The sequence below is a fragment of the Chlamydotis macqueenii genome, chromosome 8 (assembly GCF_036417535.1).
Source record: "Chlamydotis macqueenii isolate bChlMac1 chromosome 8, bChlMac1.mat, whole genome shotgun sequence".
Taxonomy (NCBI): Eukaryota; Metazoa; Chordata; class Aves; order Otidiformes; family Otididae; genus Chlamydotis; species Chlamydotis macqueenii.
The window spans coordinates 25,723,631-25,742,025 of record NC_141563.1 but is presented as its reverse complement, the minus strand read 5'-3'; the positions used below and the strand labels follow the sequence as shown (position 1 = coordinate 25,742,025).

The following is an 18,395-nucleotide window of genomic DNA, read 5'->3' as shown; positions in this document are numbered from 1 at the left end:
GAATTAAATTAAATAGCTGGGCTGTTTTCCAGATGATTTCTAAAGTTCCCATGCTTGCACGTAAAAACCTCTATAGGATTTACATTACACTACTGTATTTGTTTCAGTGAGCATTTGACTGCCAAGAATACTGTCTATGACCATCATGGCAATCCAATTAAATATCTGACAAGCAGAAAGCTGGACATTATTCAAGTCAAGAAGCTCAGCATTAAATTAGAAAATTTAGTTTGTTTCCTTTATCAGTAGATTTAAAAATCTGGCTATTCTACCAAAACCCATAAGTTTAATGAATTTGGTGAGGCATACTGCGTAACAGATGTCTAACATACAGCCATGAGCCTAAATCATAAAAACGATGCTTCAGTTTGGCATGGCAAAATATATTAGAAAGACTTAGAAAGGTCAGTCACCAGCAACCTGCTTGCTGATAGTTGAGAAACAGCACTGCAAAATGCATGAGCTGCTTTTTGTAGTCTCTTGCAGGAAGCCTTGGAGAGCCACAGATAATTTGCTTTCAATGATTCATCAAGTTGGCCCTTTGTTTCACTAATTTGAATGTCAAGTGCAACCACACAATAAAGAATTACCAGGACCTGATAAGATTCTTCTTATATTGCTTCGTTTGTCTTAACAACTGGTACTATTGAAACCAAACCCACAAACTGAATAAATAGCAAGCGTGCATGCAATATGGCATTCTTCTTTGAAATTATGAAGCATGTTTACTGCACTGTCTGCTGATGTAACATACATTCTTGTTTCTTTTTACTGTCTTAAAAGGCACTAAATGCTGCATGCTGTGCCAATGCTAGAGATGGCATTTGTTTCACTGTTAGTCCTCCAATGAATTAGTAAAGATAAAAAATGGATTTCAATGACAATTCCAGCCTTGAGAAGACTGCTATTGTGACCATGGTTGAGTTAGCCTGCTGATCGTTTTCTCCTTAATGTAATCTTTACTGTTATATAGCTATAGGTTAGATGTTAAGTCATATATTAGAACTATTATTTCCATGAGTAGTTTCAAGAGAAATATCTTCATGATTAGGAGATAGATTTTTTTTTTTAAATGCTATGCTGTCAGTTTAATAACTTTGTAAGAAATCAACCTTAAAATGGCCTGTTTTGAAGGGGCACATTTATAAACATTCAATTCCTAGAGCGAGAAATCTATGTAATTTGAGGTTCGTTAATAAAGTTTTTACAACTGAACTGTGCACGATTAACACAAAGAAAGAAATAATAATTAAAAAAAAAACCTTAGAAGGCCGCTTATGAAAGGAGATGGCATGGGGAGTAACCCTGTGAGATTTACTTTAGAAAACAAAGATAGCTTCTGTCAAAAGGTTTTGAAACCCGTTTTTAGGGCTTGGGAAAGAGAGGGTGTTGATAGCGCCGCACAAGGAGTTGAGGGCGTCGATTTTTTTATTAATGTGAATTTAAAGTATCGCCTGAACGCAGCCAGCTTCAGGAAACCCAGCGAGCGGTGAGAGAATGACGAATTTTCCGCTAGGGAAAAATACAAATAACGTAATGTGAGGGTCGTGCCCCGGTGCTGAAAGCAGGACAGCAGCCTGGACCGAGGGAGGGGAGCCGGGCCCCGGCGCCCGCCCGCTCGCCCGCCCCATACTCGGCGCGGTGCCCGCCCGGTGCCCGCCCAGGGCGCGGTGCCCGCCGCGGCGATCGATCCCCGCCGCCCCCGCCCCCTCCAGCCGCGGGCTCGCCGGCGGAGCAGCGCGGCCGAGGGGGAGAAGGAAGTTAACTTCCACCTGCCCTGAAGCCGCCGCTGCGCCGGGAAGAGGAGGCGGAGGCAGAGGCGGAGGCAGGCGGGGCAGCTGAGGACCCGGCTCTGGCAGGCTCCGATGGTCCGGCGGGGTGTAATTCCCCCCTAATCCCCGCCACGGCGGCGCTTCCCTGGCCGAGCCATGTCTGCGGCTTCCCCGCCATGCCGAGCCTAGCGGGGAGCGGGAGGACCGGCGGCCGGGAGGCGCACAAAATGAAGACCCTGATGGTAAGTGCATTGTTAACGCTGCTCATCCCGGCTCCGGCGGCGGGGAGGAGCGGAGCGGAGCTGCCCCGGGCGCCCCGCACCCGCTCCAGCCCTCCCTGGGCTGCGTCCCCGCGGCTCCTCGGGATCGCGCGAAGGCGAACGAAACCCCGGCGACGGCGGCGGCGAACTTTTCGCCTGCTTTCTTTTATTCGTGTTGCTCGTGGTTTGGGGGTTTTGTGTCTGTTGTGTGCGCGTTTTAAGGAGCGTATAGAAAACCAGTCTGCTTAAAAGACGAGGCTGGAGGTAGCTGCGCGGAGGGGAGCGCTACGGTCCCCGACGCTCGTTAAAACGCACGAACGAGATGCCCAAGGAGGAGCGGCTGCATGGGAATGACAGGCGCGGGGGAGCCGGGCACGCAGAGGGGAGAAGAAGCGAGGAAGCGGGGCACGGGGAGAGAGACGGAGGCGGGGGAGCGGGCCGGCAAGGGGCCGGGAGAAGGAAGGAGAGGGGTTCCCTGGTTCTCTCCTCGCACTTTCGCCCGGTCTCTGGCGGCGGGAAACTTGCGGGCGCCGCGAGAGGGGCGGCGGGGCGGGCTGGGCCGGGCGGCGGGGGGAGCCCGGTGCCCCGCGGCGCTGAGCCGCTTCTCTCTCTGCCCCCCGCAGCGCCACGGGCTGGCCGTCTGCCTGGCGCTCACCACCATGTGCACCAGCTTGTTGCTCATGTACGGCGGCATCGGCGGCGGCGGCGGCCACCCGGAGCCGCCGCGGCGGCGGCAGCAGCAGCAGCAGCAGCAGCAGCAGCAGGTGGCGGCGGTGCCTAGCCGCCCGCCGGGACGCGGCCAGCACCGCCCGGCGCTCCCCGTCGGGGCCGGCCTCCTGGAGGGCTACATCAGCGTCCTGGAGCACAAGGTGAGCCTTCGGCCGCAGGGCCGCCCCTGTCACTCGGCCCTCGGGGACCCCGCGCTGCCCCGTTCTCCCTGGGGGGCACCCGGCCCCGAGTTTTGCCCGCTCTGTGGCGGCGGGCCCGGCCCCGGCGAGACGGGGGACCCTGGTGCCTTGGTCTCCGGGCTGGCTTCGCTGCCGTAGTGCCCGGCCCTGGGTGCGTGCGTTAACGGGAGCCAGTGTCCAACCTGCCGTCAGGCCTTTATGGAGTGTTGGTTTTCTCTTCTCTTCTCTTGCTCCGTAGAAGATGGAGGGTGAACTGTTTTATTTCTAATGTTGGATGCTGGAGGTATGCTACAGATGTGTGTTTATGACGATATTAGGAAGGGTTAAAGAAGGAAGTTTAGTTACTGGAAGGGAAAGTGAATAGGTAGGTGTTTATTCTTAGCTCATTTCATCTTGGGAAACAAAAGAAAACTGTGTCTCCTGCACAAATGACCTTTTCATCCTCCTCCTGGGAAGCAGAAGTTGTCAACCGTAGTCTCCATTCTCGAAATTGGGGGCACCTCTTTAATGGTGAACAAAATGATGTCCCTCCTCTTGACACTGGAATTACCAGGCTGGATTGTCAGACTGTAATACCCGTTTACCAGAGACAGGCAGACTAAGCGTTGATATCTCACAGGACAGACGTAATGACATAAAGCGAGCAAGGTGACATGTCCATGCTAAAGAGATGCTCGAGCGTCAGTAATTTTCTCAGAAGGCAGATTCCTGTACTTCTTGTGCAGTGTTCGGTTTGTTGCATTTGCCTGAAAATGACAAGGACCCCTCTGCCAATTGCCAGTGTTTAGTACACACACTTCTTGCAGAAAATATTTACTGTAAAAAAGTAAGCACAGGAAGTGAGGATTCTTAACTTACTCATGATTTCACATCCAGACTGACATCTTTCTGAAAGATATGTTGTCAAACAAGTTACTGAGCTCAGTTTAGAGGCACTATATGAACACTAGTGACTTTGATATACAGAGATTTTTATTGTTCCTTCTGGCTCCGCTTTGTATGCAAGAGTTATCTGTAGGGCTCTTAACACAGAAAAAATAGCTCAGGATGGTCCCTTATAGGCTTTATTTGCTTACTTACACGGTTCTCCTGCAAATTCTCAAATGTAATGTCTGTATAGAAAAAGCACGTTTGACCATGGGGCTCCCTACTGTGTGAGGTGTTCTCTTGTAATTTTATTCTTCTTGAGCATGACTGTGGTGATGATGTGTAGATATATGTGCGTGTGATTTTTGTAAGTAGTAATAACTGAAAAGGTATCTACAGGTTTTTAGGCGTGTGTGTGACTAGCCTTCTGACACTGGTAACCCCTTACATTGATTTTCCTGACCTCCAACCACACTCATTAATAGAACATTCTTAAAATCACTATTCTGTCTTTATTATTTTCCAGGGTAATTTTAATATTTCTCTCTGTTTTGGAGAAAGCTGATCCTCTGACTTTTTAATATATCGTAATATGGCCCAAAACCCACAGATACACAGTTTCTGAATTTCATTTCACATAGCTCATGCCTCACAGTAATAATCTGCTGAAGCTTTAATAACTTTTCCACATAACTTCTGGGGGTCAAAAAGAAGATTGGGCATCCCCTGCTGTGTTCTCAGCTTGCTTTGTCTTATTTTAATGCACGTGAAATCATACAGTGCCACTGTGACGCTGTGGTATACAGAGCAATGAGAACACTGTATTACCATAAGGAGATGATGGGGGAGAGAAGGGCTAAGATTTTACTCTTAGTAGTGTATTTGTTTTAATATTTTAACAGATCTATATATTTAACATGGATTCATAATTTCAGAATACATAGGTTTCCTGAAGAATAAAAAATGGAAAATGCAGATAGCAGGTATTAATGGTTTGGAAAAAGAAGGATGCAGAATTGATGATGATGAGAATAGGGAGAGAGATTGCAAGAACTGAGAAATGGTGAAAAATTTTCGGAAAACATGGGTTTTGGGTGGATCACTGGAGACTGCAGAGAAGACAGCTATTAAGCAGTGTAAGAAGTCCAGCCCAAAGTGAGAGAAAACGAAGGAATCGGGGAGGTTTCAGGACTATTAAGAGAGCTGCAAGAAGAAAGCAAGATAAAATTCTGTAGCTGTGAGAAGGACATAATATTTGAAGAGACAGGGAGATCTGGAAGGAGATGAAAAGTACCTGTTGTATGAGGACAACAGGCTTGGAAAGGTAGGAGGCGAATGACTTCAGCAACGGTACATGTTATTTTGATGGCACAGAGATGACTGTGAAATGACAATGGATGGTAGATTTTTCACAATATAGCCTCCTTAGTTTCCCATATAGAATCTTGGGATTATCTGTCAAGTTGAATGACCTGAAGCTGAATGACCATTATACAGAATTCATCTCTGGTATGTGTTCGTGCATGAATGACAGTTAGCAGTAGACTAAATGTCTAGTTCATTCAGATCTAGAAGCTGAAACATGTTCTTAACTTTAGAAAGACTTTGTTTCTGGATCCCTTAGTTTGCTTTAATAGGAAAACCTAGTTTCATGTTTGTGGTGTTGTGCCCGATCTGATGCGTTTAATCAGAGTAGGTGTGCACATATATGTAGAAGCTATGTGATAAGTACTGAAGTTATTATTAATCCATAATTACAATGCGAGTATTGACATACACAGAAGCTGTGTTACATGGTAGTGTAGATATTTCAGGGATAAAATTAAACAACTGTCCAAATTGTGAAATAGCATGTATTACAAATGTCTATCACTACGAGCAGGACAGCTCATTTAGTAGTGCTGGGTGATCATGTATGGAGACTATTTGCTAGAAAATCAAGGTGCTTAGTAAAGTACCAATGATTTTAAAATACAGTTTGCAATATTGTATTAACCAATTATTTTCCTCCTTTTATGTTCAGTAAGAATTGTAGTTCCTCATCCATCCTGTCAAGATAAGCAGACAGTCTCTGAGAACACAGCTAAAATACATCATATTCTTTTTACTGAGTTGAAGAGCCTTTTAGCAGGAGTCTCTTGTCACTTGGTCATATTTGTGACGTTTTGTTTCTTGGCGCTTTTTTTCCCTGAATCAAGCAGCAGAGATCAGAACCCATGTTCTTAGCTTTAGCAGCCTTTCGCAGTTCAGCAGTGCAAACTTTGTTTTTGTTGAACTGAACTCTTACAACAAGAAAATTCAGAAACGCAATGGATTCAGAGATTGATTATTGCATTTTGCCTCTGCATGTCCGAGACCAACAGCAAATGACAGTCATTGTTGATGGATGTTTGAAATGAATGCATTATGGTTTTTTTTTTGTTCCTAATAGCCAGATGTTTATGTCCTAAAACCTCTCGTGTTTGGAACAGAAAACACAGTTTGCTGATAGTTGCTACAGAGAGGTCAAGGATTGAAATGCAGTGGAGAAGTAGCAGCTACCCTTCTGCTTCGAGGAGCTGTCGCTTCCTACACGGGCACGTTAGCAGAGTGTAGCGCTGCTTAGCTATTGCGTCTGTTCTGCAGTTAGAAAGGACAGGAGTCCCAGAGTGTCAAACTAACATCTTTCATGAGTTCTTTGAGTGTAATCCTGAAATTAAAGAGGCTTTGTCACTGGGGTTGAGGAAAGCAGAATTATGTTATTCCATGGGGAGACGTGGGGATAAGGCTTTCTGCTGATTTATTGTAGTGCTAGCAATAAATTACAATGCTAGTATTTTTAAAGCAATTACTGCATACAAATAAGAGACTGTTAATGAAAGTAGGAAACCTAGCACTGTTCCAGAACTTACAAGAAATAAATATTTAACCATTATATTACTATTCTGAAATGAATGTGAGAACGTGTCTCTGGATAGTTAAAAAGCTTTTTATCCAGTATTGGCTCAACAGGTTGCACTGAGAATAAATATGAGTTTGTCACGTATGTAGTTGAATAATATTTCAAGCCATCAAAGATTTTGTTTCTTAGAAAATAAAAAGAAAAATTAAATCAATCTTGCGGACAAAATGTATCATTTATTAGAAGCACATTTAAATACCTTAAGAGAACATTGAGATCAACATGATAATTCAAGTGATCACAATGATTTCTTAATTTATAGTGTAAATTATTATATGTAAAGAAATCTTTCAATAAATGCAGATCAGAGAATAGTGTAGTTCATGAAGTGTTTGAGGAAGAGTCATGCTGCAAATAGTCCTGTAGCTCCTTAATCTCTGAGACACATTAAGTTGTTCTGAGTTGAAACTATTTTTTCTAGGGTAGTAAACTTTGTGCACTTAAAATAGGGGGAAATCTTGCAGTGTTTTATATTCTTTGTAATGAGTATTAGAAAGAGTTTGGAATTTGATTTTCTTTTTTTTTGCCTGAATAGTTAAACCATTGACAATTTGGGGGTGAATAGTTTGTGGGAGGTCACTAAACCAACCTCCATAGCTAACTTATGTAGAGATAGGAAGGAATTAAATTATTTTGAGGATTTTAGTGTCTTTCAAATGAATTTATCATAAGATATCCTAAAACAAACCAGTCTGATTTGCCTGAGGTGGGATTGAGTCCATTGAGTTGAAGTAAACCGTGTGTCATGATTTCATTACGCGTTCCTGTTTACCTCTGAAATTGTTACCTGCAGAGGAAGGAGCGCAGACTGCATTGTGCAGGTAAGCGTTTGGTGGAGCTTCTGTTGTGTGAGAGACCCACCAGGGGGAGACGTCGTTCTGGAGTGACCCTGGTGGGACACCGGCCGGTGGGGACCTGCGCGAGGTGGCAGTCCAGAAAGCCCCTCACTCAGTGTTTTCTTCGTTTCTTGGCTTTTTTGTTTGTTTGTTGAGGTATGGTAGTCACCTATCGTTAAAATCCTCGCGCAGTTGACAGAGGGGAAAAAAAAAAAAAAAATTAGGACCATGACAGTAAGAGAGTGTAACTGAACATACACAAGCACAGAGCAGAGACAATTGTTTTACCAGATTTACCCAAGATTTGAATTAAGACTGTCTTGTGCTTTGTATTTTCTTGCTTTAGAGCTACTGCAGCAGGGTGCTTTTTCAGCCTAACAAATCATAATACTCGATTCATTCATTTTGATGACCCCTGTCTAAAATTTTTAGCAGCTTCTGTGTGTGCTAGATGATAATACCCAGTATGCAATAAATAGCACGCAATGGTGATAGGAAATGATGGTACATTTTCCTGTTTTCAAGGTTACTTGGCACCTTTGCAAAGAACCAGTAGTTCTAGCCTGGCACTGTTCCTACTTACAATATCTTGAAATATTTTCAAGTGTTTACATACAGATATCAGTTAGCTGTGCAGTTTATGCATTTATTTTATGAAAAAAGGACATATTCTGCAGTTGGACTATTTTTTGTAGAATTCTGATTCCGGTCTTTGCTTGAGAGAGAACACAAGTGTTAGCTGTCAGGACAATGAAAGCAAGTAATATTTTACAGTTGTCACTATTGCCTAATTTTTTCTAAAATAAATGCTGTTAAAGTTGAAGTGTAACTAGTAGAGGTGGTGACTCCAGGCAAAGGTCAGGGCCTGTTGCTTAGAAGAATTGTGTAAAAAGAGGACAGATACTATTAAATATTCAGATGTCCCAATTGAAAGGTGTTTTGTGTGCATCTAATCACATTAATTCATGTAACGTGATGCGTAAAGACCTACTCAACAACAAACTAGGTCTCTTCTGAGTGTTTCCTGGTTATGGAGAAGATAAAGGAGAGTAAATCGTTGTCGTTAAACTGAAAACAGAGAAAGTATTGGAGCTCATACCAGGTGAGGCTCTTGCCCCATGTAATTTGTGACATTTTGCGATATAGCTTTATTGTTTCGTAGAAAGTGAAGCAAAAGGATTATTTCAGAGACTGTATCACAAAATCTTGATGACTGATTTCAGTACAAACAGAAATAAGTAGATGGTCAGGTCAAGGCAGTTAATGCAGGATTGTGTTTTAATTTTCTCATATTTTAAAAAAGTCACATCTCACAGAAATATCTGATACCATGAAACTGGTTGTAGATGTTACCTTATTTTTATAACTAAGACAAAGCTGGGGTTTTTTTTTTCCTCATAGAAGAAAAATTGGAGAAGGATGAAGATGTTTTTATTTATTTTCTGCGTCTGTTTTTTGATTGATTCTGGATTATAGGCTTTATCCTGTATTCTGAAAAGTGAAGAATGAGTAAATATGTTCTTTCCTTTTTTATGAATATCCTATACGTCATATTTTAATAAGTGGGTGCTGTCTTTTTCCGTTTTCTGCTTCCCTATCTTCTTTTGAGAACATGCAAAATTCTTAATTTGATGGATATGCAAAATACTTCCAGGCAGGGATTTGGTGACGCTTTGTCTGCTAGAGAGATTTGCCTGTCTCTCATGCAAAACCTCTTAATTTTTTTTTTCTTTTAATTTTCATCATTAGTTTCAATGACCGCATTTATATTTCCAGTATGTGCTGAAGATTGTTATATTTGATAACCATTTAAAGTTACCATGTTGTGCACTTTTTGCGCACAGTTTTTCACTGTTAGCATTTTAGGCTATTTTCATCTTCCTGTGAAGACAAAGTGTTCTTTTGAAGGGTTTTAATCCTTAGTGGAAGTAAGTCTGAACTAAATGAGATTTTCAATGACAGGAAATGTAATTTTTGTTCACAGCTGATGGATATCTCTCAATAGAGTTCTTTAAGTTTTTCCCTTTCTGCTTGTCCTGGGGCATAAGTGGATATTGAGTGTCATCCTAACTATGTGCTGTCCTCAGAACAATAGACTGCAGGTAGTTTCCTTTTCCCGGTGACCTTTATTATGCGTTTAACCTGTATTGCTCAGTAATGCTCCATGTGCACATCCTTGATGCTGAGGTGGCATTGATGCGAAGAACTCAGTGTATTAATTGAACTTCTAATTAGGGCAATTATGATCAAATCAGCAGCCGTTTGGTGCTGATATAAGCAGATACGACAGCGCAAAAGCTACTTTGAAGGTGAGATAAAGCATCATGATGTTTCACCTCACTATTTCATCTCATCCCTAAGCAATCTCCATTAGTCATCACTCTTTTGCTCTAATAGTTAAAGCTTCAAGTGTTAAAACCATGATAATTACTAAATTTTGCTATCAGCTAGAAAAGTAAAGGAGAATATTTTCAGTTCAGAAACTGCTGTAAATTGTTTTCCGTTATCATTCTGAAAATATCCAAATACAGTTAAGAATAAGAGTCACATAGGAAGCGAGGGAACAAGTTATAGCTGAAACCTTCTGCCTTCAGAGAGTCTGTTTGCAACAGAAGTGCAAAATGCGACTGGAGAAGTGGAGCTCTGAGGTGCCCCTTGATGGTGTTATATGAAAGACAGAGCTGGGCACTAAGAAACGTGCGCACATTCCTGTGGAGAATATACCACATGTGAACTGAGGTTAGGCAAATCTGGTAATACTGCTAGTGCCTGGACTGTATTCAGAGAGACAGACAGTGTAAGAGAGGCACAATGTATATATTAACTGCAATAATAAATAGTAGATTCTTACCAGAACCTTGTAAGAAAAGCTCAGAATAAGATTGGGTTATTTTAAAATACAGAGTGGGCAAACCAATGTGTTTGATATATTACTAGAGGGTTTTTTTCCAATCACAGTGAACGAGTGCAAAATGTTCATTGTCCAAGAAAGGAGGACAGTAATGGGTTTATATGGTATACAAGCAACACAGATCAGGTTTTCTTAATTCAAATTTAATAATCTGGACTGTTGTAAATAACACAGAACAAGAATATATAAATGTGTACTTCATTGTCGAATAGAGCACGTTAAAAATTCATAGCAGCTGTAGAAAAACTTCCATTACAGAATGTATGACTTAGTAAGAAATAACCTGGAAAAGAGGAGGAGAATGTTTCTCTGTAAACAGTCAATAAAATGGCAATATGCATTTTTGTTTAGCAAATATTATATTTTTATTTTAGTATGTTATTAGCATCCTCAGGTATTGGCATGATGTTAATATTGCAGAAACAAAATATTCAGTAAATTTTGTGCTGTTGGACGGTATTAAATTAGAATATATCTTGCCCTCAGCTATAGCAGGTCATAAAAGTAGGTGTAATAACACTCAGCAGTGCATCAGTCTAAGAGTTATCTCTAAGGAGAAGGAAAATTCAACAGTGCAAGTTTGTGCAAATGTACATCTATATCAAGCTTTGTGCACAGGAAAGTTAGAGGAATATTGTTATGCTTAAGAAATAGCTTGCTGAGAAATAGGCTTCTAGAGACTGCATTCATCAGCAAGTACATGCTAGTTTGCCTGCATGAGGTTAAAACCTTTTCTCCCAGTTTCAGACACTGGGCTGTGTTTTGTAGATAGTGAGGTGGGTTACATCCAGGCTCATTACCTTCTAAACTTTCTCACCTGCTTTGCATTCTCTGTGGATAGACGTTTTCATTCTGTTTCAGTGAAATTCACCCTTTTGAGTTGTACGAAACATAAGCACCTGAGGAAGCACATAATGGAGGCAACTGGCAGGAAGGTAGCACGTGTTTAGGGGCTGGTAAAGTGGGGTGCAGAGATCCCAAAGCTAGCAGAGGCTGGGTCAGTACCTCTGTGTAGCGTAGTCTGGGATGGGCTTGTTAGCTTGAATTCGAAAGCAGAGTAGTCACACTGTATCTGAGCAAGTGAATCCTGACCTTTGGCAGGTACATTTCTTCTGGAGCTAGGCTGGCTCTGCACCGTGCTTTCCGTGGCATTCAGGGTCAGGATCGGCTGAACCTACACGAGCTGCCTAGGGAATGGTGGTTCAGACATGCCCAGAACATTTCTGGACAATTCTCAAGTGCAATGCCAGAGAATGAAACTGCGTTTGAAATACTAGCTGTTCTTTAACTTTAGCCATCCAAACTATATACACCTTGTGTTTGCAGAGACTAAACATTTGACCACAGCAAAGATAGGTTTGGAAAACATTATGATTTCCAAGACTTGCCCGTAGTCCTTATGAGAAAGCCTTTGGCCAGATGCATGGAAGGAGTGCTCTCCAACCTTATCCTTTATCCAGAGCCCAGAGGCTCACAGGGAGCCCGTGCTGTTGTACAACCCATGCTATCCCTTCCCTACACCGCTCCAGCTTTCAGTGTGACATCTTGGGGTCAGTCCTTCAGACACTTGGCTAAATTTCATCCTTGGAGATTAGAATAATGACAAATGTGCTCCTGAGTTTTATTGCTGTCCATTTTATTCTTAATGTTACTGTAAAAGGGTTAGTTTTACACATCTCAGCATATTGGTTAATTCTAAAAAAGGAACATAAAACCTCAAAATACAGCCAGTGGTCTGACTGCGGCTGCCAGAGTGATGCAGAGGTAACACTGCCTGTCCTTCCTCAGCTCATCTGCCTGTGCCTGCACAATTGCAGGTGAACTCCTCTCTTTTAAAAACAAAACAGTTTGTGTTTTATTTAGATAATTTCTTTCCTAACACTGATATTTCATAAAATGGTCATTATTGATATTATTGATAACTGTCCAAAATACATTTTACAAATTGAAAACTTACGGCAAAGTCACTGCTATTTCCATTTGATCATCTACTTATGTATTCTCTTTGTAGCACTGCTCTGGTTTTCTTTCCGAGTAGTGATTCATGATCCTTACGAAGACTGAGACAGTTTGTTATAATATTGCTCACATTATCCATGAGAACTACCTCGGACATAACGGGCCTCTACATAATAACCAGCGCTCCAGTAAGGGTTTCCCCCTCTTGCCGAGCGCCAGCTGACATGGTGTCTAAGCATATGTCTGTATGGGATTTTGCCAGCAGACAAGAGTGTGCTGTGCTCTCGCTTTGAGCTGGTTGGAGATGCACCGGCTCTGCTCTGGCAGCTGCGTAGCTGCAGTTAGCACATTGCTAAGCCAGAACTAATAAGCTTGACTGAGAGATGGGGTTTATTATCTTGGGCTCAGCAGTGTGTTTAGCATGGTTATGTAGCTCACACCATAGAGCTTCTCTGTGTCCTACAATCTTGACACATGGGCAGAGCTTGCTTCTGGTTGGTTGTACGGAGCGTTGTCAGTATTTGCTTGAATCTCCCTGCAAAAACCTGCTAGTCTATATCCTAATGGTTTCCTAACCCTGGTCCAGAGGAGCATTTTCAGTCCTCTGCCACACCAGCAAGAATTTCCTACCTAATTAAACTGGAGAATATAGCTGCAACCTACAGATACATTGTACAATTGCACACTTCCTAGTGCTCAGTCAGAAGTCTTACATACCTCACAGTACTTGTTACTTAAATTTTGGTTGTTACATTGCCATACATTGAGTGCAATTAATCAGAAAGACTATTTTTCAGCATTTCTTTTGTACAGCAGCCTAATATGATAGATGATGTTGTGAATCAGGTTTTCAAAGTTTTAAATGAGACCCTACATTAAGTTCACAGAGCATGATTTAGTTATCTAAGTCACCATTTATGACAAAATCCGTGGCTTCATGGGGCACTTACTTATAAAAGAAAAAGTTGTAATTGCTTTGCTTTAGAAAATAATGTTTGAGAGTGAAGCTAAGGAGTTTTTTGCCTGTAACAGTTATTTCTATGTACATAGCTTATTTCATTTGTAATGTTTGTGTTTTCATTTTCGTTTTCTGGTGTTGTTACCATGTATATTTCTTTGGAAATGTTGATGACTGTATCTTAATTTCAGTAAATTAAGAAATTTTGCTGATAGGATATTTAGTAATATCTTCACTATCTAACATAAGACTGCTGAGCCTTAATTTTACTCTTTCCATATGTAATAACCATATTAATAGATTTAATTTTCACTTCTCTTTTAATTTTTATGAATAGCCAAAAGCTCTGGGTTTTTTTTACAAGTAGAATCAAAACTAGAGCTAAATTCTTCACTTCTGCTCTATCTGCTTTATGTCTCAGTAGCAGCACAAAGAAACAAGGAACCTAGTTATAGATATGCTGAATATTCTTTCACAGGAGTAGTGTTGGTTGATCCCTGATGGTTTAAGGGCATAAATGAGGTACTTTTACAGCTGGTAGATGTGGAGGAGGGATATTAGGGCCGGGAGGGTATCTCTGGTATTAATGTGTCTGATTTCTTCCGGCACAGTGATCCCTTTTGATCTGCGGCAATTTGTGCAATATAGAACAGCTTTCAGGGTATTTTTAATTAGACCTTTGGACATTTTGGCCTGGAAAATGAAATGAGGCTTTAGAATCACCTTTCACTCCCAGCTGTGCTGATCTGAAACTTTGAACAGCTTGTTACCCGCTTGTAAGTGTAGGAATCATGTTTCTGCTCTCATGAAAGACGCTGAATGTGCAGCATCCTGGGACTCAGTAGAAGGTGCAGCTGGCTCTCAGTCTTTACGTCAGAGCTCTCGCTACTGTCAAGATGGAATAACAACATATCCCGTATGTACATACGCGTATAACCTGTAATAGCACTTATCTTCAGATCAAATCTGGATTTGAGACAATTCACAGGACCTGAAAACCTGCCTTCAAGGATTCACATTGATACGGAATACAGTGAAACCGCTGCATTAGGAGCACTGTAGAAGTAGAGTTTATGCTAAAAACAGACAGAGCCATTATGCTTATAGCAGTGCTCTCAGACACATATAGAATAAATTGATTGATGATAAGATGCATCAGCTTTATTAAAGCTTCTCAGAAGTGATTTTTTATAATTATGCCACTTCCTAGAGGTATTTTTCAGTGTGTTATGAAGATGACATATCCTATTTGTAGTGCATAATGTGAAAAAAAATCATTTTAACATGACAATTAGTGTCCTAACATTTGAGCTTTCAGGTATGATGGTTAATTTTCATGGTCTACAGCAAATAAAAAAAAGATTAATTCCACTTGAAGCTGCAGGAGGTGATCTCAGCCATGCCATACTAAGTTCTAGAACCAACGGTTATTTAAGTTCTCAAAGCTTTTTAAAATTGAGTGCAGTGCTCACAGGAAGTGCATGAAAGCCTTGTGACTGAGATTAGAGGTAAAAGCAGCTACAACAGAGCAGTGTGTAAGCCAGTTTATCTGAAATTGTAGTCCCATCGCCTCTTGATTGTGGATGACGAGATTGCATCTGCTTGTCTTTTTTAATTGGAATTCCTTTTTTTTTTGTGTACCAGTCTGTGCAAAGCACAGAGACTGAAGTTCAAAATAAAAGTATTTTTTTTAAAAAAAGTAGGTTTTCTAGTTCCTTTTTATTTCCCTTGAAAAACAAATAGATCTGTCAAATTTTTTTTTGTTTCATATCCCATACTTTACATAGTAAAACTACTGAAAACTACATTACACTGTGTTTATTAAAGTTGTGCTCCTATGCAGTAATACACGTAAGACATCTTATACTGCTTTAAGGATTAAGTTAAGCTCCTTTGTCAAGGCTGTTGGTATGGCAGGACTGTTAATCTTTAACTGTCAGAGTCTGGTTAGATCCTTCTTTAGACTGGGGCCATGTCGAAGTGCAAGGAAATTAAATGAATCAACTCTTCTGGTATTTACGCCTTCATATTTTTGCACAGAGCAATCAATAAAAAGAGAAGCTGTGTTAAACATACATATTTCTATAAGAAGATTGCATTTCAAGCTCCTATTTAGCAGCATCATAATTTGCTTTATGTTTATGCTTGTGAAATACAAAGTTGACAGAAAGTGTTCAAAATATTAAATTCATGAAAATAAGATGTGCAGTGGCTGACAGCTCATTGAAAGGAGGACAGGGGAAATTTTGTGAACCTACATTTTCTAATTAAAATTCCATAGAGTTGTCTACAGTATGTTCATGTTTTTTTTACATCAGTAATTATTCTTACAGTTTCCTTTCAAATGGCAACATTAAGTCACAAAAGAAGAAATGTGCTATAGTTGCAGTGTATTTAGACTTGAAACAAAACTGTATGAAGAGAATGTTGAAGCTGAGAGGCAAAGTTAAATTCATTGTGACAGGTTAAAGCTCGTATTTTAGCCCCAGCAGGGTATACAACTGATAGCAAGGAGCCACTCTATTGTGCTATAGGTAGCAAAGGTTTGCATTTTACTGTGGATGTCTGTACCATTTAATTAATGTTGTCCTAGTTAAAACTTGTGAAGAGGACATTTTAATAATTATCTGATAATAGCCAACTAATGCAATTTGTGCAAATATTAGTTCAAAGTGGTAACGTAATCGTCCAATGAAGTGATGCAGGTTCTGTGTTGAAGCAGTAGGTAAAATACACTACAAAGAAGCTTTTGAGTGTGGTGGGTGCCTAAATTGTACTTTTCTAATTAGACTATATTTTTTGAAATAATAGGAGAAGAAACCCTCAACAAGTAACAGTTTTATTTTTCATTCTCCTTCAAATATAGTTTCAAGTGGCTGTTTTTATATTTTACACACATATAACTGTCCCATTTTCCGAAACAAGAGGTTCTTTCCCTCAGCTCATTAAATAATAATACTTTGTACTTACATATCACCTTGCTTCTGAGGGTCTCCAAGTGCCCTAGAAGCGTTAAAGGGAGACTACCTTAAAGTACCAGCGTATTAATTCCTTATGGTGTAGAGGGACAGGAAAACAAAAAAGTTTAAAAGATATTTTTGACCTTGAGTAGCCAGTGAGGAATTTCAGGCAGGAGTTTGAAAAGTGAGAGGACTCAACCTCAATCACTTGAGAGACTTGACTTCCATGCATGACTTGCAAGTGAAATTTCAGACTTTGTTCTATATAACATTGAAGTTATATAGAGTGGATTGGGAGAGTTATGCACCGGAAATGGATCTGGGATACCTATTCTGCTGTGTAGAGCTGCCCAACAGAAAAATACGTAAGTGCACTTTCAGTCTAGCCCTTCTGCTTGGACAGGATCGTGGGGGAGCATGGTTTAGCCCAGGTAAGAGATAACAAAAGAGAACGCAATTTGTGGTCTTGAGTTGAGGATCTTAGATGGAAATGGTGTTTAAAGCATTTGAGTTCCTGCTGCAAAAGCTGTTAAAGCACATATTTTGAGAAGCAAATAAGTTGGAGATTATAGCATTACCATGTCACTTTCCAAAGAGCTTTCTAATCTGTTTTACCAAACTGTGTAACTCCCCTGACTTCATCATATGTGGCAACGTCAGATGTCCTGCGAGGCTCAGCCCCTGTCAGATCACAGTCAGGCACACAGAAAGAGCAGTCTTTAAGTGCAGATTTACATGGTGGCCGAGCAAGGCTTTTGAAGACCACACTTCTGGTTTTGGCTTTCAGGTTCTGTCAAAGTGTAATCGACTATGTCTGAGACACCAAGATCTCACTCTAAATTAGCACACAGGCAGTTAAATAAACGACCTGGTTTTCAGAGCATGTTGAACCGCATGCATTTTGCAACAACTCCGGTGACTTGGGGCAGGTTAACTCTTTAAGCATGGTATTTGATGTGCGCAGCAGGGCTGCACGGTATTTTGGACTCTAATAAACTTTAATGGGGCGTGCGGGCACAGAACAGCATTAAATAGGCACCCTCGGGTCCTTAGGGAAACAGTGTATTCGTCACACTGGCACCAGCTGCCTATACAGAGTTCATTAACTTTTTATGCCTTAAAAATATTTGGTATGTATTTTATAGTGTATTGTATTATGTTGTGCATTTGGTATCTATTATATGACATTATATTAAAAATGTATTCTGTTTAAAAATCAAATATGTGAATTTCAGTGATGGGGAGAAGAATCATGATAGCACTTCTCAGATTCCTCTTTGCATGTTCAAGTAATCCCATCATATTTTAGTGTAAAGAAAAATAAAATCCTCGCCTGACTGCAGAAGACGACCAACAAATAGGATGGTTTAATAAATGTTGTGATTGTATAAAGTACCTGACTGACAGTTCTGGAGTATGAAGTCTATCACAATCCTGTGAAACAAGAACACTTTGGGAAGAGCAGGAAAAATCTTGGCATATACTGGGAAAGATCATCTTTAAGAGCAAAGGTAGAAGTAGTCTTTAGACTGCCAGCTCGGTCATTAACCTCTCTGAATGCTGATCCAGAGTTTCCTTGGACATTGAGTTGTGGCAAAATCACTTGTGTTGTGACTGTGTTTGATCTGGTAGGTGAAAATGGTAGGTCTTCTGGAATTCTGTAAACTGTAAGGGCACCCGATGTATGCTTAGTGTTTAGAAGGGCCTTGGTTTTCTTTGCCTAAAATTTGCAAAATCTAAAGAGCAAGTGCAAAAATTGTAAGTGCAATAATACAGATACAAAAAGTTTCAATTATTTTCTGTATAGCTGTAGTAAGATATGAGCAACTGGGAACAGAAATATAGGGTTTATGGAGTATCATCTTAGAAAAAAATGAAGGTCTTCTTTGAGGCTTAACATTACGCAGCTGAAGTCTAAATGACCTCAGTTTGCGTTGCTTTCTGTGGATTAGGAGTAAATCTTTCTCTTCCCTTTCAGAGAGTGAAAATAAAGATAAGACAATTCTGTTCTTCTCATTTAAAT

At 40.7% G+C, this 18,395-nt stretch overlaps 1 protein-coding gene across 2 annotated transcripts in view; it reads left to right on the top strand.

The window, feature by feature from the left end:
• Nucleotides 1-1,796: 1,796 nt before the first annotated feature.
• Nucleotides 1,797-18,395, top strand: part of ST6GALNAC5 (ST6 N-acetylgalactosaminide alpha-2,6-sialyltransferase 5) — a 77,154-nt gene continuing 60,555 nt past the window's right edge. For both annotated transcript variants that reach the window (XM_086753404.1, XM_086753403.1), the window contains exons 1-2: nucleotides 1,797-2,014; nucleotides 2,656-2,901. In XM_086753404.1, the coding sequence (XP_086609530.1) occupies nucleotides 1,949-2,014; nucleotides 2,656-2,901 (312 nt within the window). In that variant the 5' untranslated portion in view covers nucleotides 1,797-1,948. The remainder of the gene's footprint in view (nucleotides 2,015-2,655; nucleotides 2,902-18,395) is intronic.